The 27,928-nt window shown below is 40.5% G+C and overlaps 1 protein-coding gene and 1 long non-coding RNA gene across 5 annotated transcripts in view; one reads left to right on the forward strand and one right to left on the reverse strand.

Annotated features, from left to right (window-relative positions):
* Positions 1 to 10,154: 10,154 nt before the first annotated feature.
* Positions 10,155 to 27,928, reverse strand: part of LOC133657459 (uncharacterized) — a 100,717-nt gene continuing 82,943 nt past the window's right edge. For both annotated transcript variants that reach the window (XR_009827270.1, XR_009827271.1), the window contains 3 exons: positions 22,584 to 22,742; positions 10,364 to 10,518; positions 10,155 to 10,258 (listed from right to left, as the gene is read on the reverse strand). This is a non-coding gene — a long non-coding RNA (uncharacterized LOC133657459). The remainder of the gene's footprint in view (positions 10,259 to 10,363; positions 10,519 to 22,583; positions 22,743 to 27,928) is intronic.
* LOC133657458 (uncharacterized) lies at positions 14,867 to 19,970 on the forward strand. 3 transcript variants are annotated; one of them, XM_062058807.1, is made up of 15 exons: positions 15,095 to 15,110; positions 15,266 to 15,347; positions 15,484 to 15,510; positions 15,765 to 15,841; positions 17,074 to 17,151; positions 17,241 to 17,313; positions 17,419 to 17,445; positions 17,564 to 17,754; positions 17,957 to 18,074; positions 18,228 to 18,319; positions 18,435 to 18,512; positions 18,602 to 18,676; positions 18,776 to 18,916; positions 19,120 to 19,190; positions 19,807 to 19,970. In XM_062058807.1, exons 4-15 carry the CDS (start codon positions 15,811 to 15,813, stop codon positions 19,813 to 19,815), a joined length of 984 nt encoding a protein of 327 aa, XP_061914791.1. In that variant the 5' UTR covers positions 15,095 to 15,110; positions 15,266 to 15,347; positions 15,484 to 15,510; positions 15,765 to 15,810; the 3' UTR covers positions 19,816 to 19,970. The 3 variants fall into 3 exon arrangements, with proteins under 3 accessions (XP_061914790.1, XP_061914791.1, XP_061914792.1); XM_062058806.1 differs by lacking the exon at positions 15,765 to 15,841 and having other exon boundaries at positions 14,867 to 15,110; XM_062058808.1 differs by lacking the exons at positions 15,095 to 15,110; positions 15,266 to 15,347; positions 15,484 to 15,510 and having other exon boundaries at positions 15,600 to 15,841.

Consider the following 27,928-nt stretch of genomic DNA (forward strand, 5'->3'; position numbering starts at 1 on the left):
CTGAATCTGGGCCCCAGCAGGAGCCCATTCCCTGAGCTTCCCATAGCACAAGGTAGTTCATATACTGTAGATCTAAAATGTCAGCGCTACTTGATAAAAAAAACTTGTACAGAAGCACAGCTGTTTTAATGTCTATTCTCTGCGACAGGAAGCCAGTGTACCGACCTAATATGGTCATATTTCTTGGTTGTCGTCAGGATTCACGCACCAGCATACTAAAAAAACAAAAACTAATAATTTCACATTAAATATGTTAAAACCAATTCAATGAACTTGGTAACGCAATGTGCTTCTCAGTTGAGGTACCACTGTACCGAACAGTTTGATACAGATTATTGTATTGTAGCACCCCAACTGCTCACCACAATATGATAAATAAATAAATGATAAATGGGTTATACTTGTATAGCGCTTTTCTACCTTCAAGGTACTCAAAGCGCTTTGACAGTATTTCCACATTTACCCATTCACACACACATTCACACACTGATGGCGGGAGCTGCCATGCAAGGCGCTAACCAGCAGCCTTCAGAGGCAAAGGGTGAAGTGTCTTGCCCAAGGACACAACGGACGTGACTAGGATGGTAGAAGGTGGGAATTGAACCCCAGTAACCAGCAACACTCCGATTGCTGGCACAGCCACTCTACCAATATCACCTTCTTTATGTGACGTGTAGTCTTTTTCTACCAACCTACAACCGCCTTTATTTTCATTACATTTAGCAGCCTGCGTTGTGAGAGCGCTCTTAATTTCTCTGCTTTTTTTGTTTTTTACTTGCATTTTCTATAATCTCAGTTTGTTTCTTGTACTGCCATGGTGTGGTTATTGTTTCTCTGTCTTTCCCCTTCACTCTCGTCATGGACTGCTCATCATCATTAATGATGATTGAATGGGGGGGCTACAACATGCATGTGTGGGACTTCAGGGCCTCTGTAGCCTCTCATACGTCGGACCATGAGGCCAGTCTTGACAGACAAGCCACTGACTGGGCAAATTTATCATCACCTCTCTGTCTCTGTTATGTTGCGTCTGCAGGCCTGCCAGATAGAGCATACCAAACCAAAGTTTAGCAAATAAAGAACTAAATAAAAGACCAATTATCCGCCCACCAGTCCCCCCTCGCACATAACTATCTGTGTGCAGTAGTCATTGGATTACTTCCTATTTACATTGTCTGGTGATTGTGGTATAGTGTGCTTAGTACCCCAAGTGCCTGATTTACTGAAGGTAATAGCACACGCAAAGCTGATCTACTAAACATGTGCAAAGAGGATTGTGTCTGTTAAGTGAGCAGAATAAGGTGTGCAATCAATTTTGCATCTCTTTGTAAGAAAGAAAACATACTTTGATTACCAAGCTTTAGGGTGCACGTTTCTCTTTTTAACATGTCCTGGTCAGCCACTCAGGCAAATTATATTGTTGATGTAGATGCCCATATCTGCTGTACATAACTTCTTTACAAAAGAGAAGTGTGGGATTCTTCTCTTGTTGCCTTTTTTGTGTTTGACTTTATGAAATGGATTTATTAAATGTTTGCTGCAGCCGGACAAGAGCAGGAGAGGATAGAAAGAAGACAATTAATCAATCAATCAATCAATGTTTATTTATATAGCCCTAAATCACAAGTGTCTCAAAGGGCTGTACAAGCCACAACGACATCCTCGGTACAGAGCCCACATACGGGCAAGGAAAACTCACCCCAGTGGGACGTCAATGTGAATGACTATGAGAAACCTTGGAGAGGACCGCATATGTAGACAACCCCCCCCCCCCCCTCTAGGGGAGACCGAAAGCAATGGATGTCGAGTGGGTCTGACATAATATTGTGAAAGTCCAACACATCAGCGAAAGTCCAGTCCATGGTGGGGCCAGCAGGAACCATCCCGAGCATAGAGATGTCCCCATCCGATGAACAGGCTAGCGGTCCACCCCGGAGCAGAGTAGAAAAAAAAAGAAAAGAAACGGCAGATCAACTGGTCTAAAAAGGGAGTCTATTTAAAGGCTAGAGTATACAAATGAGTTTTAAGATGAGACTTAAATGCTTCTACTGAGGTAGCATCTCTAACTTTTACCGGGAGGGCATTCCATAATACTGGAGCCCGAATAGAAAACGCTCTATAGCCCGCAGACTTTTTTTGGGCTCTGGGAATCACTAATAAGCCGGAGTTCTTTGAACGCAGATTTCTTGCCGGGACATATGGTACAATCGGCAAGATAGGCAGGAGCTTGACCGTGTAGTATTTTATACGTAAGTAGTAAAACCTTAAAGTCGCATCTTAGGTGCACAGGAAGCCAGTGCAAGTGAGCCAGTATAGGCGTAATATGATCAAACTTTCTTGTTTTTGTCAAAAGTCTAGCAGCCGCATTTTGTACCATCAGTAATCTTTTAATGCTAGACATAGGGAGGCCCGAAAATAAAACGTTACAGTAATCGAGACGAGATGTAACGAACGCATGAATAATGATCTCAGCATCGTTTGTGGACAAAATGGAACGAATTTTAGCGATATTACGGAGATGAAAGAAGGCCGTTTTAGTAACACTCTTAATGTGTGACTCAAACGAGAGAGTTGGGTCGAAGATAATACCTAGATTATTTACCGAGTCGCCTTGTTTAATTGTTTGGTTGTCAAATGTTAAGGTGGTATTATTAAATAGATGTCGGTGTTGAGCAGGACCGATAATCAGCATTTCCGTTTTCTTAGCGTTGAGTTGCAATAAGTTAGCGGACATCCATTGTTTAATTTCATTAAGACACGCCTCCAGCTGACTACAATCTGGCGTGTTGGTCAACTTTAGGGGCATGTAGAGTTGGGTGTCATCCGCATAACAGTGAAAGCTAACACCGTATTTGCGTATGATGTCACCTAGCGGCAGCATGTAAATACTAAAGAGTGCAGGGCCAAGAACCGAACCCTGGGGAACTCCGCATGTTACCTTAACATAGTCCGAGGTCACATTGTTATGGGAGACACACTGCATCCTGTCAGTAAGATAAGAGTTAAACCAAGACAAGGCTAAGTCTGACATCCCAATACGCGTTTTGATACGCTCTAATAAAATATTATGATCAACAGTATCGAAAGCGGCGCTAAGATCAAGAAGCAGCAACATAGATGACGCATCAGAATCCATCGTTCGCAATAGATCATTAGTCATTTTTGCGAGGGCTGTCTCCGTAGAGTGATTTGCCCTGAAACCGGATTGAAAAGGTTCACAGAGATTGTTAGACGCTAAGTGTTCATTTAGCTGCTGTGCGACAATTTTTTCGAGAATTTTCGAGATAAACGGAAGGTGGGACACCAGCCGGTAGTTCACCAAGAGATCAGGATCGAGGTTAGGTCTTTTGAGTAGAGGATGAATAACCGCTTTTTTGAATGCTAGGGGAACAGTACCAGAGGAAAGTGATAAGTTTATAATATTTAACACTAATGGACCTAATAAAACAAAAAGCTCCTTGATAAGTTTCCCAGGAATTGGGTCAAGTAAACATGTTGTTTGTTTTGTCCCATTTACACATTTTAACAATTCCTCCAATGTTATTTCATCAAAGAGGGAGAAACTATTTTGGAGGGCAATGTCCGTCGTATATACAGTCGTATCTGTGTTAATAGAACCCAGTTGTAGCTGAGATGCATTGTCTTTAATCTCTTTTCTAATGACTTCAATTTTCTTATTAAAGAAATTCATAAAGTCATCTGCTGAGTGGGTGGAGCTACTGGGAGGAGTCCCTTGTTGGGTTAGCGATGCTACTGTACTAAACAAAAATTTAGGATCATTTTTGTTGAGGTGGATGAGATTTGAGTAATATTTAGCTTTAGCTGAGGTAAGCATGCGTTTATAAGTTATTTAACTATCACTCCATGCTTGATGGAAAACCTCAAGTTTAGTCGCACGCCATTTGCGTTCCAGCTTTCTACATGATAATTTCTGGGCTTTAGTTTCTTCTGTAAACCATGGGGTACGCCTTTTAGGGGCCCTTTTTAGCTTTAGCGGTGCTACACTATCAATGGTGTCGCGCAGGGCGTCGTTAAAGCTGTTAGTGAGGTTATCAATAGAGCCCACATAATTTGGGAATGGTGCCATTACCGAAGTCAGTAGGTCAGTAAGAGTCGTCGTTGTGGCAGCATTAATGTTGCGGCTGCTATAGTTGTTATCATTATTATTATTAGTTTGTTGACAATGAGTCAGAACTTCGAATTTTATAAGGTAATGATCGGACATTACTTTAGTGTACGGGAGTATCATAACTTTAGAGGTGGTGACACCCCTGACAAGCACTAGATCTATCGTATTACCGTTGCGATGCGTGGGTTCATTAATTATTTGTGTAAGACCACAGCTATCAATTATAGTCTTGAGCGCCACGCATGGAGGGTCTGATGGGGTATTCATATGGATGTTAAAGTCTCCCATTATGATTATATTGTCGGCGTGCGTCACTAGATCAGCAACAAACTCTGAAAATTAATTGATAAAGTCCGAATAGGGCCCTGGGGGGCGGTAGATGACAGCCAGGTGCAGAGGCAGCGGTGTGACAAACCTCACAGTAAGCACCTCAAACGAGTTATATTTATTATTTAGGTCCGAGGTAAGGCTAAAGTTTTTGTTGTATATTAGTGCAACACCCCCACCCCTTTTAATGGGACGGACAATATGCGTTCCCGTATAGCCAGGAGGAGACGCCTCACCCAGCGCAAAAAATTCGTCTGGTTTGAGCCAGGTCTCGGCTAGACCAACGACATCAAGATTGTTGTCTCTAATGACTTCATTAACTAATAACGTTTTGGAAGACAATGACCTTATGTTTAAAAAGCCCATATTATAGGTAGTGGGCTGTTTTGAGGAGTTTTTGTTGAAAGTATCCGTAGTAGCAATATTAATAGTGTTACGTTTATTATGCGTAGTGCACTTTAAATAATTTCGACCATATCTAGGAATTGATATGACAGGAATTTTTAGATTGTTTGCCACCTCAGTAAAATGCATGTCCACCTCTGACGCAGAAAAAACATTATGTGAGTTGTATATTATTCTAAGAGAATTGCTATGTGTGCAGGGATTATCCAGCCTGGCGCTGGCTAGTTCTAGCTTAACAGACTCCTTATTAGCGCTTCTTTGTGGATTAGCATTTAGCTTTTTCGTTAGCCCCGCTAACAACAACGCATTTAGCTTTGTTGTTAGCCCCGCCCGACAACCCCGCTTCTGCTTCCAAGCGCATCGCTTACGTCTCTTTCGTTGACGGTCTCCGCTGGTAGTGGACGCCGCTGCTTCAAAGGCCACTGCTGGATGTAGCTCGCGAAGAATTCCCAAGCTAGCGAGTAGGTCCACCGTACACGCATCTTTCAGCCCAAAATGGCCCGATCTCTCCACATCCAGAATCGTAAGTCGGTCGTAAGTGATCACGGAGTGAACACGCTGTGAGCCAGCCATGAAATTGACTGAATTGACGGGTGTTTTTGCCAAATCGGTCTACACTTCCAGGAGCGCTCGCAAGAAGCTGCTGCCTTGAAGCGCCGCCATCTTGGTCCTCAAAAAAAGAAGAATTGCAGGGGACAAGACAGAGACAGAACAAACACAAAAACAACAACTACATTTAACAACAACTGCATTTAATTATAAGCCACACTAAATTAATTTTTGGGCAAATTTTATTTTTTACATATATTGGCCGCCATCTAAAAGGCGCTGGTGTTCATATTGAAACATGAAATATTGTGTTAATTCACAATTTTAACCAAAGGCAACATACACTAAAATATCAGAGCGGTCATTGAGCGTGGTCTTTGGCCTTCTCCTCCTCCTTTGGCGCACTGTGGTCCGGCCTTTTAGGGTCCGTTAATGGCGATAGATTTCTATTTCGTGCGGCTGTTGTTTTCTTTTTCGATGGCTGTGTAGATTTTCTTCGGCTTTGGCTCTACGTTGTGTGCATTTTGTCGTCTATGATGGAGGTGTGTCCATAACGCGTTAAATGGCTGACAGTATGATTGCCTGAGTGTACTGAGATCTTTAGTAATTCTACATTTAGGACAGTGATAATGGAAATAAGTATTTCACTCAGAGGTGTTAGTTTATGGAACAAATTTGACAGTGGAATAAAACAATGTACTGTAAATCTCTTTCTGTATTTATTTTATTTTTTTAAATCATGATGATGAAAAGATATGACTGATTATTGGTTTAATTACTGTAAAATGAAAATATGGTTTTGTAGTCGCAAACATAGAAAGTCAATTGTTGTATTTGTGAAAATAGGGGGCAGATATATGTTTTTAACTTATTTCTGCTCCTTTTCATTCATATTTTACTTTAACTTTATGTTGATTTATTTTTATTTTTTTATTCCTTAGATTTTTTTATGAATGGAATCAATAAATGAACTGAACTGATATCAAGGATTATCCGTCAGTGGTGTTCCCAGACATTTTGAACTATTGTGCTTCAGACATCATTCTACAGGAAAAAACAGATGAAAACTTGCAAAAGCATGGAGGTCTACAATTGATGTGAGTGTGGCCGGGTCAAAGAAGTTGGTATCAAGACTCTGCCGGATAAATATTCATCGTCTTTGCTCGGGTAAAATGGCATTTCATGATTCAACTTTGCGTCTCGTGAGGAACAACGATACAGCTGCCACCCGTGAATACATATCCATTTAACAAACTAACAATTCCTGAATCATCACCATATTTGATTTTTGTCCCATTGTCAAATGTACTCTGTCACATTCGTGTACAAAAAAAAACCAAGAGGGGAGACGTAGAAGTACCTTTCCTGACTAAGTATCATTGAGACTGACTTTCTGGTTTCTGTTTGTTAAAAATGAAATATAAAAACATTATCAAGATAATACTTCAAAGGGAAATACTAAAAAAGTTAAGAATATTAAAAATATATCAAACAAACCTTTAACGAAGTGTTTACTGCAAACTTGTGGGTACTCCGACTCCTTTGGAGTGCATAGCGTGGAACTTTGTCGTCTTTTGTAAAATCTTGCACTCTCCCGCTCGTCTTGATTATCTCTCGAGGATCTCTGAAAAATTGTTTATCTTTTTCACGATTTGAACGTTTAGTACAGCCGAAATCAACGCAAGCATGAGAAAGGCCAAATAGTGCCTAGTACCCATTGAGAACAGACACTGCTTGACCACCACACATATTTTTATGAGCTGGAGGTGATGTTATTGAAATCTAAGCAATTTAGCAGGAAGTTGCAGTTATTACATCTTTTTCTGCTATGTGCTTATTGCCATCATTTTGGACAAGGGTAGTAACCTTACATGGGCTGCACAAATTTCACCACTACTATTCTTGAACATAATTATCATAATTTGTGTGTATTGAACCTTCAAAATTGTCTTCAGTGATAATATGGCGTAATTGATGGAACAATAGTTTTCTGCTGTTGTGTCATATTTGCTAACACAACAACAGACCACAACAAATGCACATTAGTTAACTTGTAAGGCATTGGTGAAGGCCAATTCAATGAACCGAAGTGTTCTTATCGGATAATTTTGGCATGTAGCAAAGTTTTTGTAAGTATTGGCGTCATCTGCCATGACCAGTTTGGAAGAGGTGTGGTTGAAGCACATTTTGATGACAATGACTAAGCGAAGTCCAACACTGATGAGAATATGTTTTCCATTAAAAAATCATTAGTAAGCTTGCAACTGGCGGTTAAAGGGGTGTTTACATTCCCACCTTGTCATGTGTTTGTTATATATGACTGAGTCTGATACAGGTCTCTTAAACTGTCAACATGTAAAAATGCTGAGGATTTTCTCTCTGAGGCTTGTATGATGGATCATGCTATTTGGCCTTAAAGCGTACACGTCCTGCCAAGCCAAGCCATTTGAATTTTACGCTCTGAAGTTGTGTTTAGCATTTTGACGCTTTATAATGTAGAAACTGCAATGGAGAAATGATTCAAGCTCCAGTGTGGAGAGACGAGGGGGACTTTGATTACAGTTAAACCACAAGTGGTATTGAATAACTGCTCTTGCTTGGGTGGTGTCACATTATTGAGGGATGTGTAATGTAATGTTTCATCCCTTTGCGATTATCGAAAAAGACATTGTCGTAAAAAACAGATTATATAATTTCTAAAGCATTTCATCATCTTGGATTGTTGTTTTTCTCTTTTTAATGTGTTTGACTCAAGCTAAAACTCTCCGTTGTCTTTTTTTTGTAATTTTACCTACCATAAGCCAATGATCGCATGTGTAGGAACATTCTACAATCCTCTTTGTTGAGTCCAAATTCGATCAGATAGAATTTAATTTGTCTTTACGCGACCCCAAGACGGACAAGCAGTAGAAAATGGATGGATGAATGGATTATGTTATATTGCAGTGCTTCTCAATTATTTTCTATCTATTCGGTACTATGGTCTGCTAAGTTAAATAACCATGTAGCAAAGATGTTACGTATTGTTATTCTTCATTGTGTTATAGTTAGGTCTGTCAAAATAAAAACGCTGACTGCAGTATCTATTTTATTAAATTACTGTTTACATATTTAGCTCACATTATGGCACTATTGACCTCTATACTGTAGAAGGGTGATTCAAAAAGAATATGCCAAAATCATCACACATTTATTCAGTTCCAAAGCATTGTAATAGACTGATAGACAGATCCCTGGACCTAAATTATGATAAATGGGTTAAACTTGTATAGCGCTTTTCTACCTTCAAGGTACTCAAAGCGCTTTGACAGTATTTCCACATTCACCCATTCACACACACATTCACACACTGATGGCGGGAGCTGCCATGCAAGGCGCTAACCAGCAGCCATCAGGAGCAAGGGTGAAGTGTCTTGCCCAAGGACACAACGGACGTGACTAGGATCGTAGAAGGTGGGGATTGAACCCCGGTAACCAGCAACACTCCGATTGCTGGCACGGCCACTCTACCAACTCCGCCACGCCGTCCCTAGCTGTGTGCAACTATTTTCTGTTGGGGTATGTAAAAGACAAAGGTTATGTTCCACCTTTGCCAGCAAATATCGATGACATGAACAATCGAATAACAGCAGCTATCAACATGGTGTGTCGCGACATCCTGTGGTGCGTTTGGAAGGAATTTGAATATCGTCTTGATGTTGTCCGTGCTGCCGGTGGTGGCCATATTGAGCACTTGTAAAGCATTAAATAAATACTCAAAGTTATGTACAACACTAGTTCAAGCTAGGTTTTTTAATTGTTTTTCATTTTTGAAATATCGAGTGATAATTTTGGCGTATTCTTTTTTAATCACCCTGTATAATACCATACTGTTCTAAATAGAGCGGTGCATCGGCTTACGAGTCTTTTGTCATATGACCTGTCTCTCGGCTAATTGTAATGCTTTCGGTTGCAAACAAACATTTGGGTTACAAGCCTCCCCATCGCTAGTATGCCACAGTGAACCCAGTAAAATCCAACCAAACATCCAGTATCTTACTCGTTAGCATAAGCTAACAGTTATCAAGACAGAAGTGTGAAGGACAACTTTGAGAAGAAGATGATATTCAATTAATTTAAGAAAGAAATAATTGAAAAACGTGGCAAGTTCCTGTTTTTTTTTATTTAAAAGCATGTTACATGTAAAAAATTGTGGTGTTTTAAGGGGTCCAGTGTTATGACCCTCTTTGACAGTTTGGACTTGTGTTTATTATTTTTCTGTGCTTGGGTGGTGTTTCCGTTCCCAGAACTCTTACATTGTTGTTTACTCTTCCTGTTTGCTTCTATTGGTCCCTTTTTGGCAACAGCCAATTCTGTACTTGTCCTCTGGACTGGGTTGGATCATTGTCTTTTGCTTTGTTACCTCGCCCGGTGTCTTTTGTGCACTCTTAAGCTGCACAACTTTTGATTTGCACATATTAAATTATCGTTGTACCTGCACACCATTTCCTTTCTCTGCATCCTGGGGTCACACCAACAATGCCAAGTTACAACGTGACAGTATTTGGGTTACGCTAAATCCCAAAACCAAATAAACACATAAACTGAAGTACATCTGTTGTCCAGCCTTTTGCTTAGGTCAGAGGAACTGCAGAGAGACTTGTACTTTATAGTGTGGTTTACATGGTTTTAATTGTCATATCATTTAGAGCTGTGAGTAAACACATCGTTGTCACGTTTTAACAAGATGGCGGACCCAAAAGCAGACAAGGCAGGCAGATTAATTTAGGCAAATGAGGGATGAGGGAAAGGCGTCGTCAGCTGGAGTGGAGGTGTCTTGCAGGCAGGCAGGCTTAGAGGAGGTAGTCACTGGAGGTAGAGGAAAACAATGGTGGGTCGAGGAACAGGATACCAGGAGCAAAAGGCACAAACAAAAGATCATCAAAATACTACGAGACTGGCGAGAAGCGTTACCACATGGAGAGTTGTGAAACGATCTGGCAGCGTTGTGTGAGGAGACCAGGGCTTTTGTGGAGTGGAGGTGATTAGCTGATGGCAGGCAGGTGAGTGAGCTGATCAGCGCCAGGTGTGCCAGACTGGGAAGCCAGGAATCCAAACTCCGCCCACACCTGACCACACCCAGACAGACAAGACATACACACAAGACACTGCAGGGACTGTGACAATCGTATGTTAAATATATACAGTTGTGGTCAAAAGTTTACATATCCTTGTAAAGAACATAATGTCATGGCTGTCTTGAGTTTCCAATAATTTCTACAACTGTTATTTTTTTTGAGAGTGATTGGAACACATATTTGTTGGTCACAAAAAACATTCATGAAGTTTGGTTCTTTTATGAATTTATTATGGGTCTACTGAAAATGTGACCATATCTGCTGGGTCAAAAGTATACATACAGCAATGTTAATATTTGGTTACATGTTCCTTGGCAAGTTCCACTGCAATAAGGCGCTTTTGGTAGCCATCCACAAGCTTCTGGCAAGCTTCTGGTTGAATTTTTGACCACTCCTCTTGACAAAATTGGTGCAGTTCAGCAAAATTTGTTGGTTTTCTGACAAGGACTTGTTTCTTCAGCATTGTCCACACGTTTAAGTCAGGACTTTGGGAAGGCCATTCTAAAACCTTCATTCTAGCCTGATTTAGCCATTCCTTTACCACTTTTGACGTGTGTTTGGGGTCATTGTCCTGTTGGAACACCCAACTGCGCCCAAGATCCAACCTCCGGGCTGATGATTTTAGGTTGTCCTGAAGAATTTGGAGGTAATCCTCCTTTTTCATTGTCCCATTTACTTTCTGTAAAGCACCAATTCCATTGGCAGCAAAACAGGCCCAGAGCATAATAATACCACCACCATGCTTGGTAGGCTTGGTGTTCCTGGGATTAAAGGCCTCACCTTTTCTCCTCCAAACATATTGCTGGGTGTTGTGGCCAAACAGCTCATTTTTTGTTTGTCAGCCATGACATTATGTTCTTTACAAGTGCCCATCTTTGTTAATACAATACAATAAACATTGGAATATTTCAGTCATAGTTGCAAATGGTGATCAATCATGATTAACTTGTAAAGTGTGATTAATCGGATGAAATAGGTAAACATTTGACAGTCCTGGTTGCAATGTATTTTAAATCTGAACTAACTAATAATGAAAAAGTGTAGCAAAGAACATCCAGGGTGGTTGGGTAATGTAGTCAAATAAATAAAACATAATATAATTCGCATTAAAGAATAATTTCAGTTATAAAAAGTATTTCAAAAAGGTCTTTGAAAAGTGTTTTTGTTGTTTATATATTGTAACAAATCCTGTGCCATTGCCATTTTTCCACCATGTTGTTTTTTTCAAATGTTAATTTCATTTCATGCTTTCAAATGAACTTTGTCATGTACACCCGCAGGCTGTAGCTGCAGAGAAACTTTACAGATGACGCTGGGAGTTGAACAGCCATACGAAAACCATTACAATCCAACTTCAAACACAAATATGTGCAAAACACCTCTTAGAGTATATTCCTTCCTTCCTTTCCCCCTGCCGTTAGGTGTAATTCTAAAAGTAAAAGCAAAAGTTCTCACAAGGCTCTGCTAAATTGTCAGCTTGGATTCATTAAAGAGAATGAATTAGTGGTGGGAGGGGGGAGGGAGAGGGCTCCTGTCATCTCTGAATGTTGTAACATGACAAGGGAGAGGGGGAGAGAAGGCTGGATGTGAGTAGTGTGTGTGAGTGTGCCTGGACTTTTTATGACTGAGCCCAGTTTCGCGGCCCATAATTAATGCTTCCTGATGGAGGAGGAGTTGGACAATAGGAGCTTTTCAGCGGTACCGAGGGGCCCTCATCTTGGACCCAAACCGGCCTGTCCTGCAGGCATATTGTTGCCCTGCCGTAACTTTTGCCAGCTGGGCCGTGTGGAAAATTACAAAAAGTGACCATAGACACTGTGTGTGTGTGTGTGTGTGTGTGTGTGTGTGTGTGTGTGCGTGCGTGCGTGCGTGCGTGCGTGCGTGCGTGCGTGCGTGCGTGCGTGCGTGCGTGCGTGCGTGCGTGCGTGCGTGCGTGTGCGTGTGTGTGTGTGCAGTAGTGCTTTTGACAAAATGTTGTTTACATTTAGAATGGCAAGGTAAAATGACCCCAAAGGTTGACTCAGATTCTTCTCTCACTAAGATGATCAATCTGATCTGATCTTGATGGAGTGACTATAATGTTGAAAACGTTTAAAAAAATATTCCAAATAAACGACCCTCAGGTTCAATCCCCGCTTCCGCCTTCGTAGTCACTGCCGTTGTGTCCTTGGGCAAGACACTTTACCCACCTGCTCCCAGTGCCACCCACACTGGTTTAAATGTAACTTAGATATTGGGTTTCACTATGTAAAAGCGCTTTGAGTCACTAGAGAAAAGCGCTATATAAATATAATTCACGTCACCACTTAATGTACATTTAATACATGTGTGACAAACACTAGGGGTCAGTATTGAGTAGTGTATATAGCCACACATCATCCTTAATGACTCAGGCTACTGCATAAGCCTTCAGCCTGTCATAGGATGGGTGACAATGTAACCCTATCATCATGTATCATTTTTGATATCACTATTCTTGGCTCTTTAATGAAGTTATCTGTGTCCTCCACTTACTCTAAAATGTAAAGTGAAAGCAACTTGACTCATCCAAAACACTTTGTGTCAACATATTGTTGATGTGAACGCCTGAAAATGCACATGTGGAAAAAAAATTGTTTATATACAGTATATAAATGTATACATATATGTGTATACATACATATAGTATATAGTAGTATGCTAAAAAATATTAAATTAGTAAGTTTATACAATAAAGTGCATAGCTTCGGCACACTTTGAGCTGAAATCGATGATTTATAAGTCAATTAATTTTGCTCAATGTGGAGGTTGCCCTCCAGGGGGTTCTTCGGACCACCAATCATCATCATTAGAGCAGGATTCAAGTTCACAATGACGTTTTATTTTTTTAAATAAAGTCTTTTTGTGGCTTTTCAGCAATTGTCTTTTTCTATCGCTCTCGCTCCAACTCTCCTCCAGTTCCAATTCCCACTCCAACCCCTCTCTCCTCCCGGCTGCTATCTTTTAACAGAGCGACAGGTGATTAGATAACCAGGCCCAAGTGGGCCTTCTACGCACCTGTCGCTGATTTCGAAGCCGGTCCTGGCACACCCCGCTTCGCTGCAGGCCACGCCCCCCTCCACACTCAATTAATATAAAATTTTGAAGATTTTAGACTACCATTACAAAGGGGTTTGTTTTGTCTCACATATTTTTTTAAAGTAGATAATTTACTAACATCATTATCATTGAAAATGTAATTTAAAATTCTAAAACATGCATGAAATAACTCAGAAAACGTTTCCCATTTGGCAACTCTATCCTCCAGCCACGCCACCTCAGGTAGTATACTTCCGGTGTTGTGACTTCTGTTCATATCCGTCACGTCAAAAAGATACCTTCTCGCTGGCTACTAATAAATACTCTAGAACCACAACTGGTTCGGAGCCGACAGTGTTTGGATTGTAATCATCCGCCAATCAAGCCGTCTACGTTTTGGCTCGGAGAGCAAACGCAGTCGAAAACACGTAGGCTAGCTAGATGATGCTAACTATGCTAACTAGCGAGCTTGTTTCGGCGCCACTGATCATCTCCCGGTCTCGCAATTCAGTGCAATGTTTAGGCAAGAGGAACAGCGAATTTTCTTTTTTTTTCTTTTTCCATTTTCTTGCATCATCCTTTATCCTGATGTTTCCCTCTTGTTTTCATGTTTTTTTTTTTTTTTTTTGCCTTTTGGGACTGTGCGACAAAGGGTGGCACTTTCGTGACTTCTGCGGTGCTTTTTTGTGAACTTCTGGATCTGCTTCCCGGGAGCCTTTTGGCCATGGAGACCAGCTGCTGGGTCTCTGCCACAACAGAGTCTATTTGGAGAGACTGGAGGAGATGCGGATGAAGAGACAGGGCTGCAGAGCTGGCGATGAGCTCCGGGACGGACAAGCTACACAGTGTCTTGGCTGAATGAGCAGGTATCGGACACCTCGGTCTCCTTAGACGCATCCTCGCTCATCCATGCGGACTGGATACTGGCCGAGAGTTAGTGGGCGTCCGAGGGTGGAGTCGGCTCTCTTGGTTGCTTTGTTGGGTCCGCTCCTGTCTCTGGCCTTGCTTCCTCCACCCCAGCAGACGATGCCGTGGAACACTGCAGAGGCCACCACAGTGTATATGTTTGTTGTTGTTGTTGTTTTATTTTTGTAGCTGTATGTAGAAGTGGCTGGTTGCATCAGCTCTGCTCTTTTAATGTCTTTAATGTTCTTTGTGTTCTTTGATGTTTGATGTTTCCCTCTTACACACATGCTTATGCCCACACAGCAGAAGACTGCTATACGGCTCCGCCTTCAAGTCGCCCAACCCGCGTTACTGTCACATTCGTTTTGGCTCCGTCTAGAGGATACAGCTCCGCCTCTGAAAATTGTACGGTCAGACAGCTGATCCTGAGCGGACTCGTGTCTGATTCGCGTCCGCGTACGCGTACGCGACAAACCAAACCGGCGCGCGCCGCCTAGAGTTATATGCTCCGCCTACGCGCGCTGAGCCGACCAATGTCTGCACCCGCAGACGTGGACGCGCCTACTAGCGTGTACGCGCATGAGCCAAGATCTCTGGACTTTCTTTGCTGGAACACGAACGTAAGTATAGATTTATTGATTTATTGCTACATTCGCAGTAAAGATCAGCCTTTGTGTTTCCATCATCATTTATGTATGATTGTAATGACGTTGTTTGATATTAGGACTAGCAGTAAAACGTTATATTCTGTAAAAAAAGGCTGTTTTATTTCCAGCGCCGCCTCCCAGAATGCCTTGCATGGGGACGTGCGTCTGACGTCACGTATACAGAAAATTCAAAATGGCTGCACGCGGGAGGTGAGGCCCGAGCGAAGAAAAGTGGAAAAGAGTTTTATTCGTCAAAAAACCCACACAACGACGGTCATTTTTTCGCCGTGCTATTGTAAAATTGTCTTTTATCTGTGTTTTGTGTTCCGGGGGACCCCGACTCCAGAATGTGAAAGTTTCCCGCGTGAAGCCGGTGAGTAAAAAGTTCAATACTGTTAACTTAGGCCATCTTTTGTTAGACGCTGTGAATGTGTGTAGGTTACATGCTACGATATTCCACATATTTCCAACTGCTTGAAACGAAAGCGTATTACTTTATTGTCAGTGTTGTTTAGGCCCAGGTCGCTAACGTTACTGCGTTAGTCAACAACGTAACGTTAACGGAGTGGAAACAGCCGTTCTTTGCCATTAATATGAGTGTGTATTATTTATTTCTTTGTTCTTTAGTGGAGCTCGGGATCCTGTTTACTGTGGACTAGCTGTGTGTGACGCCATGTTGTTTTTGTTTACATTAAAAAAAAAAGGTATGTCTATGTGTTTTTTGGCATAGTTAATTGTAGAAAAAAATATAAAATGAGGTGATGTGAGTGGGAAAAATTGCTGCACATATTAAGGATCCTTTTTCTTGATCTATATTTTTGTTATTTGCTGATGTATATATTTTATATGCTGTTTTTTATTTAATTAATTTATTAGAGACTATGTTATGCTTTATTTACCTTTTTTTATTATTATTATTTTATTTACTATTATTATTATTATTTCCACATGTAAGCATAAATAATTGATCATATTAGTACATTGTTTGATTGCTTTGCTTAATGCATTCCATAATTTAATTCCACATACTGATATACTGAAGGTCTTAAGTGTTGTACATGCGTACAAATGTTTTAAATTACATTTCTCTCTAAGATTATTTTTCTCCTCTTTTTTTGAGAAGAATTGTTGTATATTCTTGGGTAGCAGGTTATAGTTTGCTTTGTTTATAATTTTAGCTGTTTGCAAATTCACTATGTCGTGGAATTTCAGTATCTTTGATTCAATAAATAAAGGATTTGTGTGTTCTCTATATCCAACATTATATATTATTCTAACTGATCTTTTTTGTAACACCGTTAATGAATGAAGTGTACTATTGTAATTATTTCCCCATATTTCTACACAATAACTCAGATATGTAACACTAGTGAACAGTAGAGAATATGAAGTGATTTTTTGTCTAGAACATGTTTTGCTTTATTCATTATTGACGTGTTTCTTGCTACTTTATGTTGTATATTTTTTACTTGAGATTTCCAGTTCAATTTATCATCAATCATTATACCTAGAAATTTGGTTTCATTTACTCTTTCAATTTCTATTCCGTCTATTTGTATTGGTGTTTGACTTTCTTTTCTACTGTTACCAAATAGCATTATTTTAGTTTTACTGAGATTCAAAGATAGTCTGTTTTTGTCAAACCATCTTTTTAATTTGTTAATTTCTTCTGTTATTATTTGTATTATCTTCTGTGTGTTCTCTCCTGAACAAAACGCTGTTGTATCATCCGCAAATAATACTAACTTTAAATCTGTTGTAACTTTACAAATGTCATTTATCTAGACATTGAATAATTTAGGTCCTATATTGATCCCTGAGGTACACCACATGATATATTTAGCGTTGTAGACGAAACCACCACATTAATATTAAAGATATGGTTAACATTCTTAGTGCTAAAGATATTCCCCTCTCCTTGTATCCCTTCTCCCAGCTCCACCGTCTCGCCGAGTGCCAGCAAGAGTCATGAGTACTTGTCAACTCGACTCCTCAACTGGAGATAACTTTCTAGGTAAATACTGATCTCCAAAATAATATCTCAGCATCCAGTAACCGTGGTTAACAGATCACAACCATTTAATACCAATTTATCTCCCTTAGCACCTCACCATGGGGAAGGATGTATTCATATGCCTTCACCAGCACCTGCATTAAACATGCAGAGTTACACAAGGTAGGGACTGATCTCTGTATACACTACACCCATAATGTCAAACCCTACTTTACGATTGAGCTGAAGTTCTGACTATTATGACCTGTACTTTTACCTTTCTTATAGTTCTTACCACCTTGGGGCACCATTCAGGTAAAATCTCAGCTCATCTTACTTGCTTATTTGTATACACTAACACCTGTGCATGCTTTTGTCCACGTTGTTCCTTTGACGATGAATAAATACCCCTTTTCTTTCTTTCTACATTAAGGGTGCCTTTTCATCTGATTAAATTTATAATGAACAGGGACATTGCGGTTGTCCCAAGTGGATGGTATGATGATAGGATGGTTTTCTGGCCCAGCTATAAAAACACCGACAGAATTGAAAGGGCCGCTTTAAATGAGGAGCAGCATGAGCCAAACTGGCCAAGATTTGACGTTTCTGTTGTCCGAACTTGTGGTATGCAAATTCATAATCTTCTTGTTTAAAAATAACGTCATAGTTGCTTCTCTTTATGCTTGGAATAACCTATTGTGTCTATGTTCTGACCAGGTCTCTTGTAAGAGAGAGACCTGATTTATCATCATCAATAATAATAATATTCTGTTCAGCTCTACAGCTAATTTGAAACTCATGTTCATTTTAACATATTCAATTTTAGACAACTACAAAGACGCATTAAAAATAATGCAACAATATGGAAAGGGCTTCGACACCTCAGACCTGCAATCTGAGGCAGAGAACGAGGAGCTGCCAGAAAAAAGGAACAGGAAGCCAGTGTAAGTGTGTTCCGTCTTGTTTTTGTCATGTTTCTACAGTAATAGGAAGGTTATTTCCGGTAGCATTCAAAAATAGACCAGAGATGCTTGTACTATATGTATATTTGGCAATTTTGGTATTGCAGTAATCCTAATGATATGGTTACCCAACAGCCATCGTCTCGGGGACTCAGATGATAGCGAAGAAGACCCGGGAAATAGTGACCTCACATCTCTGGGGTTGGCAAGCCAATTGCACAGGCAGAGTAAGGAATAATCTCTTAACATCGAAAACAACAAAACCACCACATTAATATTAAAGATATGGTTAACATTCTTAGTGCTAAAGATATTCCCCTCTCCTTGTATCCCTTCTCCCAGCTCCACCGTCTCGCCGAGTGCCAGCAAGAGTCATGAGTACTTGTCAACTCGACTCCTCAACTGGAGATAACTTTCTAGGTAAAGACTGATCTCCAAAATAATATCTCAGCATCCAGTAACCATGGTTAACAGATCTCAACCATTTAATACCAATTTATCTCCCTTAGCACCTCACCATGGGGAAGGACGCATTCATATGCCTTCACCAGCACCTGCATTAAACATGCAGAGAGTTACACAAGGTAGGGACTGATCTCTGAAATATTAGTGTATAGATAGGCCCCTTGGGTATTACCAGTCATGGTTAACTGATGGCTCTCTCACAATGCCCACCTCACTAGGAACGGCAGTCCCTCCTCGACTCCCTCCACCCCCCTCACCAACAGCCCTCAACATGTGGCAGACAGGGGAGCCTGGATCCAGCCTGGCCTACAGGCCAACATGGCGAGGGGAAAGAATGGCCGACAACATTTCCTGCTCTGGTGAGCAATAACTGACAAATACCGGATGGTCATTCTGTGCCACAAATTTTGGAAAACATTCAAATTCACAAGCAATCACATATTTTCTTCAAACTTTGTCAATAACTTTTGTCATTAACTAAGGTCAATAGCTAATGTCAGGATTATGAGTAATGAGGATAAACACTGAAACATGTTAATTTTATACTGCTGTTTGTCAACAGCGCCTGAGGTAATCCACATCCTTAGCCTGCTGGAAACTATTAAGCACAACCAAGACCAGCTGATTGCGAAGGTAAACTTCTTAAGCCTTGAATAGGTCAATAATTCATAATGACATTGATTTTGATTCATTATTATTTTTTAAAGAAAGAAACAGCCTACATGTGTGTGATTAGAGTAAACATTGCTACATTTTCTTGTTACATTTCACCTGTTTGCTCTTTAAATACCACTTTTAATGTTTTTTATTTATTTTGATCATATTTTTTAAAAATGTGCCCTGGGGCCGCACTTTGGACACCCCTGGCCTACACGAATACAAACATAGAATGATAGTACAAATATAATAAGAAAACAATGTCAACCTCCCAAAATTGGGTTATGGATATTTATTTATGCCCCCCACCCCCAAACCCCCGCCGCCGTCATCCAACAGAGCCAAACAAGTACTCTGATCAAGGAACCAAATAACGATATTGTTTAAACATTTTGGATGTCTTGCACACCTATACCCTGATCACAAATTCATAGTTTATGCACCTTATTTTAACCACTTCCAGTAACTTTAAGTCATGTTTTTTTTTTCAAATGTAATCTCCTTAATACCTATCACATATTTTGTACTTGGCTTTGGATGCTACATACCATAAACATAAACGTATCTGTCTTGTAATCTTGTTTGATTACAGGTGCTGTGAGTAAAAATGTGTTGACAAGGTCATCCACGGACGCTGAGGTCACCAAACACGCCATCAGGTGGTTTAACTTGGCGGGGGATCGGGCAACGAGGAGACGAGTCCCGCTTCCACCTCCTCAGGAGGAATAGAGATGTATATGTATAAATAAACAACCTTTTATTGGACTTCTTGTCATTCACCAGTTATTCATTTTCTGATATGTTAGCTGTGCATGGAGCAGCGTTTCCTTGAAGTTGTAGCCTAATAAATTAAATATGTATATTTACTTTTTAAATATATATTATATATATTTACTTTATAGAGTGAATTGACCATTTTCTGTTTCTGCCTATTGACAATATTGTTAGTTTAAAAATACAAGGCAATGCATATGTAAGCCTATATTGCTGTAGTAGGGCTTAGTGAATTTTTTAGTTTCCCATTTTATCCTACAGCAAGAACAGAAGGGATTTTGAAAATAAGATAAAGGGGTCCAAAACGGCCAGATGAGCCAGGGTTTTTATGAGTCCGTTGCTGGTCCGCGGCGGGAGGTTAGGCTTTGATCTTGGGTGCGGAGCGGATGCAGCGCGCCGTCACGGCGCACCCGCCGCGGAAATAAGGCTTTGATCATGGGTGCGGAGCGCATTCAGCGCGCCGCCACGGCGGATCCACTACCTGCCGCCGTGGCAGATACGTTCCTGAGTGCAAATGGACGCCGATGCTGGTCCGTTTCGCGGTTCCGTTCCGGAAAGCGCGATACCTGCGCGGGGGATCCGCCGCGGAGTGTTTTTGCTGTGTGGGTGTGTGCTATGGCTATGAGGTTTTAATTTTCCTTGGCCTCAGTCTGGACCAGGGCCCAGGCTTAGACTGCAACCCCAAGCATTTACCTGTTTCTCACCTTTTTTGTAAGGGGCGCCGGGAGTTGGCAGACTCATCAGCGATCCTGTTCTGTCTCCCTGTAATGTTTATCTGCTCTTAAATGGGATTGTGCTGAAAATCTTAATTTCCCCTCGAATCACTGATTCTGAACACCTGCAGCTGCGACAAGCGTTAAACATGTTTTGTTTAGGTCCTAGTTTTTGATATTTCATTAAAAAAAAACGCAGACGTGATATTTTGACACAAAAATTTATGTTAAAATTTTTTACATGCCTGTAATTGAACAAAATTAAGTTACTTCCATAAGATTACTTGCACAGTATTGCACTGTATTGGCTGATTCTGCATCTGCACTCTGCATCATTCGAGTGGTGTGACGGCGTGGCGAAGTTGGTAGAGTGGCCGGGCCAGCAATTGGAGGGTTGCTGGTTACTGGGGTTCAATCCCCACCTTCTACTATCCTAGTCACGTCCGTTGTGTCCTTGGACAAGACACTTCACCCTTGCTCCTGATGGCTGCTGGTTAGCGCCTTGCATGGCAGCTCCTGCCATCAGTGTGTGAATGTGGAAATACTGTCAAAGCGCTTTGAGTACCTTGAAGGTAGAAAAGTGCTATACAAGTATAACCCATTTATATGAGCATTTAGCTAAATGCCCATTCATTGTCGTCTGTGCAGGTGAAAAACTAACGTAACGATGTCAGTTGAATCATCTGTAACTATACCTAATTTTAGCCTCATTTTTGGCGCACTAAAACAAGGCAAAACCATCCTACTTGGTCTTCCGATCTGTTTGTTACCATTCACGTCAGGACCGGTGCCATAATGAGACTAAATTTCGGTACCCATCCTTACCCTGCTTGGCACTCAGCATCAAGGGTTGGAATTGGGGGTTAAATCACCAAAATGATTCCCGAGCGCGGCCACCGCTGCTGCTCACTGATCCCCTCACCTCCCAGGGGGTGGAACAAGAGATGGGTCAAATGCAGAGAGTAATTTCACCACACCTAGTGTGTGTGTGACTATCAGTAGTACTTTAACTTCAACATGTAAATGTGGAAGCGATTCAAGTTATAGCCTTTCAACATGAACATATAGTACTCTATGTGTGCACTCAACATAATGCAGATTTAGAGTGTGTACCCCAGCAATATGCTCCTATCGGGGCTGAAGGGTAATGTAAGTAACGCTAAGTTGGACGCTGCATATTGAACTCTGTCTCTGTTGGAGCATTAGGATCACATGTTGGGATGAAGTATCTTGGTATTTTATTATTGATTGGTCACAGTAGTTTTGCTAGAATAATTGAAACAATACTAAATTTAACATGTTTATGTTGTTGTATTTTTTTATGCTGCCCTGCTTTGGGTAATGCACTGACACACACTGTCCTATTTCACTGTCATTTGTTTTTGCAATATATTTCCTGTTTATGTGCATCTCATCACCAAGAAGTTGTGGGTTATCTTTGACCTACCCGGTATTTAAATAACACTGGGTCAAAAATATATCCCAACACTGGCACGCAAAGTTCTGTTTCGGGGGAACAGACTGACTGGCATGAGCAGTTTGTTCCTCTGATTCTCTACAGTCTCCTGATCAACTAGAGTGATTATTAAAAGTTAGCAGAGGCCAACAGGAACTGCATCACTGTACCACAACAGCTCTCCCTAAGCAAAATGAGCATAGAGAAACAACACAGTATTATATTACATTAAATATACAGTATGCTGGTTCATTTCTGTGCAACAGGACATATTTATTTATACATCACATACATCTCCATGAGAACAGGAGCTGTCCCACTCTGCCGATGCTGAGGATTTTGAATGCTCCAGATATGAATAATCTATAGTTGCACGGGAAACAAGGTGGACCTTAATCTGGCCCGTGGAAATCTTAAACCCATTACCGTGCAAGGGAGCAAGAGCCCCCTGATGCTGGAGCAGAGTGACCATGGCCCGGTGACAAAACTCATTGTTGGCTTTTGAAGTGGGAGTTGAAACTCATGAGAAGTGTCTTCCTGCAGGCGTAACAGGAGCAGCAGTACTCGAAGGCGGCACTTATCTCACTGTAAAGACACAAGAGTTTCCACAGGATCTTACTGGATCTAATCTGGATGGTGAACTCTGGGCAGATGTTTTTACTATAGAGATAACACAGTAAATATAAATTCCCCAAGTGATTTGTGATCACAGGAAAAAACGTGTTTTCTTGTTCAACGTCCCTCATATTTAAGGTTTTATTTTTTTCCAGTATAGTGACACAATTTTCAAACTAAAACTAATTTAGGAACAAACGGAATAAGGCAACATTTCAGTGTACCTACTACACTGTTGCAAATATCAAATAATGCACTTTTTAAATGTTTAAATGCTGTTTTGAATGTACTTTTTAATTGTTGAAAATTGTATTTTAAATGAAGCAGTCCAATTTAAATGTACAGTGGAACCACAATTTATGAACCTAATTTGTTCTTGAACATGGTTTGTAAATAGAAAACGTTTTACATTGAAACACATTTCTCCATAAGAAACAATGTAAACATCATTTATGGGTACCAACCTCGACAAAAGTCAGTATTTTAGTCAAAGTTTGTACACCTTGAACACATTATAAAGCACTATACCAGGGGTATCAAACATACGGCCCGCAAATAGTTTTTATCCGGCCCGCGGGATGAGTTTGCTAAGTATAAAAATTAACCAACATTTTTGAATGAAAGTTGGGCGGGGTCGGGTTGGGCGGGGCCGAGTGGCGGGTTTAAGGGGGGAGGAGTAAATTTATAGCTGGAATTCACTGAAATTTAAGTATTTCTTATATATATATATATATATATATATATATATATATATATATATATATATATATATATATATATATATATATATATATATATATATATATAAATAAATTAAATACTTGACTTTCAGTGAATTCTAGCTATATATGTATACGTATGTATTTTATTATGTATATATATATATATTTATATATATATATATATATATATATATATACATATAAATAAAATAAATATTTGAATTTCAGTGTTCATTTATTTACACACATACACGCATAACACTCCTCTCTATTCATTGTTGTATTTGAAAGTGCAATGCTTTGCAGCCAGTAGCACAGCCTTTGAAGGAGCATAGGTATGGGCAGTGTAATATTCTGGGTTGGAGTCAATAACCAGGCGAGGTGACGAAGTTACGTCTCTTTACTTCATACTTCAGAACCGACTCCCACACTATCTGTCAGGGTGCGCAATACAACGTAAACCGTTGGCCAACCAAAAAGTAACCACAGAACACTAGTGTTCTGTGGTTACTTTTTGGTTGGCCAAACGGACGTGACGACAGGCTGTCCTCCCTCAGGTCCGCACGGACCTGGAGGGGGCGTGCCTTAAGTCCGGCTGGGCATAGGGAGATTTTCGGGAGAAGCACTGAAATTCGTGAGTCTCCCGGAAAATTCGGAAGGGTTGGCAAGTATGCCTTTCATCCATCGAGTCATGTGCAGTTATGTAAACACACTTGTAATGATGTGAAGACTCACACTCATTAGTAGGGTTATTCAGCCATATAAGATGGAAAAAATTAGACACATTTATCCTATCCCGAACTACAAACAACAAGTACAACATTAAAAGCATCATTAACTTTTAAAATGTAGGATTGGTGATATGTTTCTTCTCATTTCTCATCAGGTAGTGTATGTGTTCCTAATGATGAACATGAACAATTCCTGATGTTTTGGCTTGTAAACAGTTATATCGTGAAAGAAGACAACCGTCAGTGATGTTTACTTTCTTGTTGTCCTATAATAAGTCTTGTCTGCCTGATGGATGTGGAACATGCACCAGCTTGTCTGTCCATGTGTGTGATGTTTGTGCAGACTACACTATCTGCAGCTACATGCCTGCCTTCCCCTTATGTGAGGATGTGTTAGCTGATCTGCCAAAGGGGAAGGCAGGCTCTCTATAGAGCGGCAGGTTGAGACCTGCCGCTCTATGTGTGTGTTGAGTGTGTGAGTAGAACTCTTTAACCAGGGCCTGAATGCTCATCAACAGGTATGCTGCGCCCGTGAGGGTTTCGACAGTGATTTGTGACATTGACCTTACAAAAATGTTGAAACAAACAATATAATTTTCATTAAACACCTTAGTCGTTTCAGTATGAGGGCTTAAAGGCCTACTGAAATGATTTTTTTTTATTTAAACGGGGATAGCAGATCTATTCTATGTGTCATACTTGATCATTTCGCGATATTGCCATATTTTTGCTGAAAGGATTTAGTATAGAACAACGACGATAAAGATTGCAACTTTTGGTATCTGATAAAAAAAAGGCTTGCCCCTACCGGAAGTAGCGTGACGTAGTCAGTTGAACATATACGCAAAGTTCCCTATTGTTTACAATGATGGCCGCATGAAGTGAGAGAGATTCGGACCGAGAAAGCGACAATTTCCCCATTAATTTGAGCGAGGATGAAAGATTTGTGGATGAGTAAAGTGCAAGTGAAGGACCAGTGGGGAGTTGAAGCTATTCAGATAGGGAAGATGCTGTGAGAGCCGGGGGTGACCTGATATTCAGCTGGGAATGACTACAACAGTAAATAAACACAAGACATATATATACTCTATTAGCCACAAGACAACCAGGCTTATATTTAATATGCCACAAATTAATCCTGCATAAAAACACCTGCGTGTTTGTTACGCTAGCTCCTAGCTCCTCTGCTAGCTCCTAGCTCCATAGAACACGCCAATACAATTCAAACACCTGATCAACACACACAATCACTCAGCCCAAAAGACCGTTCACCTAACCCAAGGTTCATAAAGCTTATATATTTAAAAAAAGTTACGTACATACGCAAAAAAAAGTTGCGCACATACGGTCAAGCGATCAAATGTTTAGAAGCCAAAGCTGCATACTCACAGTAGCACGTCTGCGTCTTTGTCATCCAAATCAAAGTAATCCTGGTAAGAGTCTGTGTTGTCCCAGTTCTCTACAGGCGTCTGTGTATCGAAGTCAAAAGTCCTCCTGGTTAGAGTCTCTGTTATCCGAGTTCTTCCATCTTGACTGCATCTTTCGGGAATGTAAACAAAGAAGCGCCGGCTGTGTACTGTTGTTGCTGACTACGTTCGAAAAATACGTCCATTTCGCACCGACAACTTTCTTCTTTGCTTGCTCAGCTTCCTTCTCCATAATGCAATGAACATGATTGCAACAGATTCACGAACACAGATGTCCAGAATACTGTGGAATTATGAAATGAAAACAGAGCTTTTTCGTATTGGCTTCAATGTGGAAGGCATACCCGTGTTCGCCGGTCTACGTCACGCGCATACGTCATCCTCAGAGGTGTTTCGAACCGGAAGTTTAGCGGCAAATTTAAAATGTCACTTTATAAGTTAACCCGGCCGTATTGGCATGTGTTATAATGTTAAGATTTCATCATTGATATATAAACTATCAGACTGCGTGGTCGGTAGTAGTGGGTTTCAGTAGGCCTTTAAAGGCATGAATGACAAGGGTTGTTCCTATACCAATATACTGGTACTGGTAAACTTTTCAATACTTTTCAGAATACAGGGACCAGAAAATAAATATTGGCTTTATTTTAACACAAAATATTATTATACATTAAACAGATGTTTCTTATTGCATTTAAAGAACGAAAAAAGAAAAGTAACGAAAACACACAAAAGCGCCGAAGAACCATAATTAGTGGTTTATGGAAGGTAAGAGATTAAAAAAAAGGCAAGAAAAGTTAAGAATAATACCAAAAATAAAGTAAAATGAAAGGAATTCGAAGGAGCTACTGTGATGTGCTGCCACTCTTCCAGGCGCACTATTGAAGTGATAATAAACATAATATAAATATTTTTGGTCTTAACTTCATTATTTCATCCATCCATTTTCTACCGCTTGTCTCTTCCATGGTCGCGGGGGGTGCTGGAGCCTATCTCAGCTGCATTCGGGCGGAAGGCGAGTTACACCCTGGACAAGTCGCCACCTCATTAGAGGGCCAACACAGATAGACAGACAACATTCACACTCACATTCACACACTAGGGACAATTTAGTGTTGCATGTTTTTGGAGGTGGGAGGAAGCCGGAGTACCCGATAGGGAACCCACGCAGTCACGGGGAAAACATGCAAACTCCACACAGAAAGATCCCGAGCTCGGGATAGAACTCAGGACCTTCATATTGTGAGGCACATGCACTAACCCCTATTAATCAAGATTTTAACATTACTGGATATGGTTCTATTCTTGTTCAAGGCTTATTGTAAGTTGGAGAGTGACGCAAAAATAACTTGCACTAGCAAATGAACGTTCATACTAGGGTTGTACGGTATACCAGTGCTAAAAAATACCGCGGTGCTAATGAATTAAAAAAGATACTATACAGCCATTGAAATATACCGGTACTTTTTTTTTCATCGACGTGAGGTGCGCAGTAGTGACATTGCTGTTATACGAGCCGTAGCGCATGTTAGTCAACACGCATGCACACACACAACACTTGCAAGCAGAAAGTAACTTCACTACTTTTTAAACAAGTAGCGATTCCTGTAGCCTAGCTATTTTTTAATACCCGTGTAGCGAGGTAGCTTACATCAAAGAAAATGGACTGCGAATCCAGGCCAAAAAAAAATACAGAGAAAATAAAATGATCTGGATGAATGAGAACATCTATACATACGAAGAAAATCCATGATGATTGGTTGGTGTTCGTATGACAAGTCACACTTGACTAAGGTTCGGGCGAAACATTGCGGACTGGCCAATCAGAGGCAAGATAAGGCAGGTCATAGAAACCAGAAAGCAAAATCATGACAAACATACACTTATGTCACATGACGACGATGGAGTCAGAGACAGAGGGACGCTTCAAGCTGACGACTCAAAAAACATACTTGAAAATGGCAGAGGTATTCTCTCCCGCAGATTAGTTTTTTCTTTAGTGATGAAGATGACGTCCAAGAAACCCACACTAATGCGTGTCTTTGGCTATATTTAGATAAATCTATGCGTTTAGAGAAAACAATGCTCAAAACCTTAGTTTTTAGTTGTTTACTCTGTAAACCAAAATCATAACTGCTCTCTTCATGTAAGGCGTCCAACACAAATTTAGGAACACACATTAAGGTGAGTTGAGTTCATGAAAAGTTTTACTGCACATAACCATTACCAACTGTTCCCAAACATCACACAAGTCATTGTTTTCTTTTTTGTCAAGA

This window comes from Entelurus aequoreus, linkage group LG09 (genome assembly GCF_033978785.1).
Source record: "Entelurus aequoreus isolate RoL-2023_Sb linkage group LG09, RoL_Eaeq_v1.1, whole genome shotgun sequence".
Classification (NCBI taxonomy): domain Eukaryota; kingdom Metazoa; phylum Chordata; class Actinopteri; order Syngnathiformes; family Syngnathidae; genus Entelurus; species Entelurus aequoreus.

What these genes read in the sequence shown, in the direction of transcription:
- LOC133657458 (XM_062058806.1), top strand. Translation starts at nt 14,994, where the DNA reads ATGCTCCGCCTACGCGCGCTGAGCCGACCAATGTCTGCACCCGCAGAC. An exon ending in AAGTTTCCCGCGTGAAGCCG is followed by an intron (nt 15,511 to 17,073) that starts GTGAGTAAAAAG and finishes CCCTTCTCCCAG; the next exon opens with CTCCACCGTCTCGCCGAGTG. An exon ending in AAGCCAATTGCACAGGCAGA is followed by an intron (nt 18,320 to 18,434) that starts GTAAGGAATAAT and finishes CCCTTCTCCCAG; the next exon opens with CTCCACCGTCTCGCCGAGTG.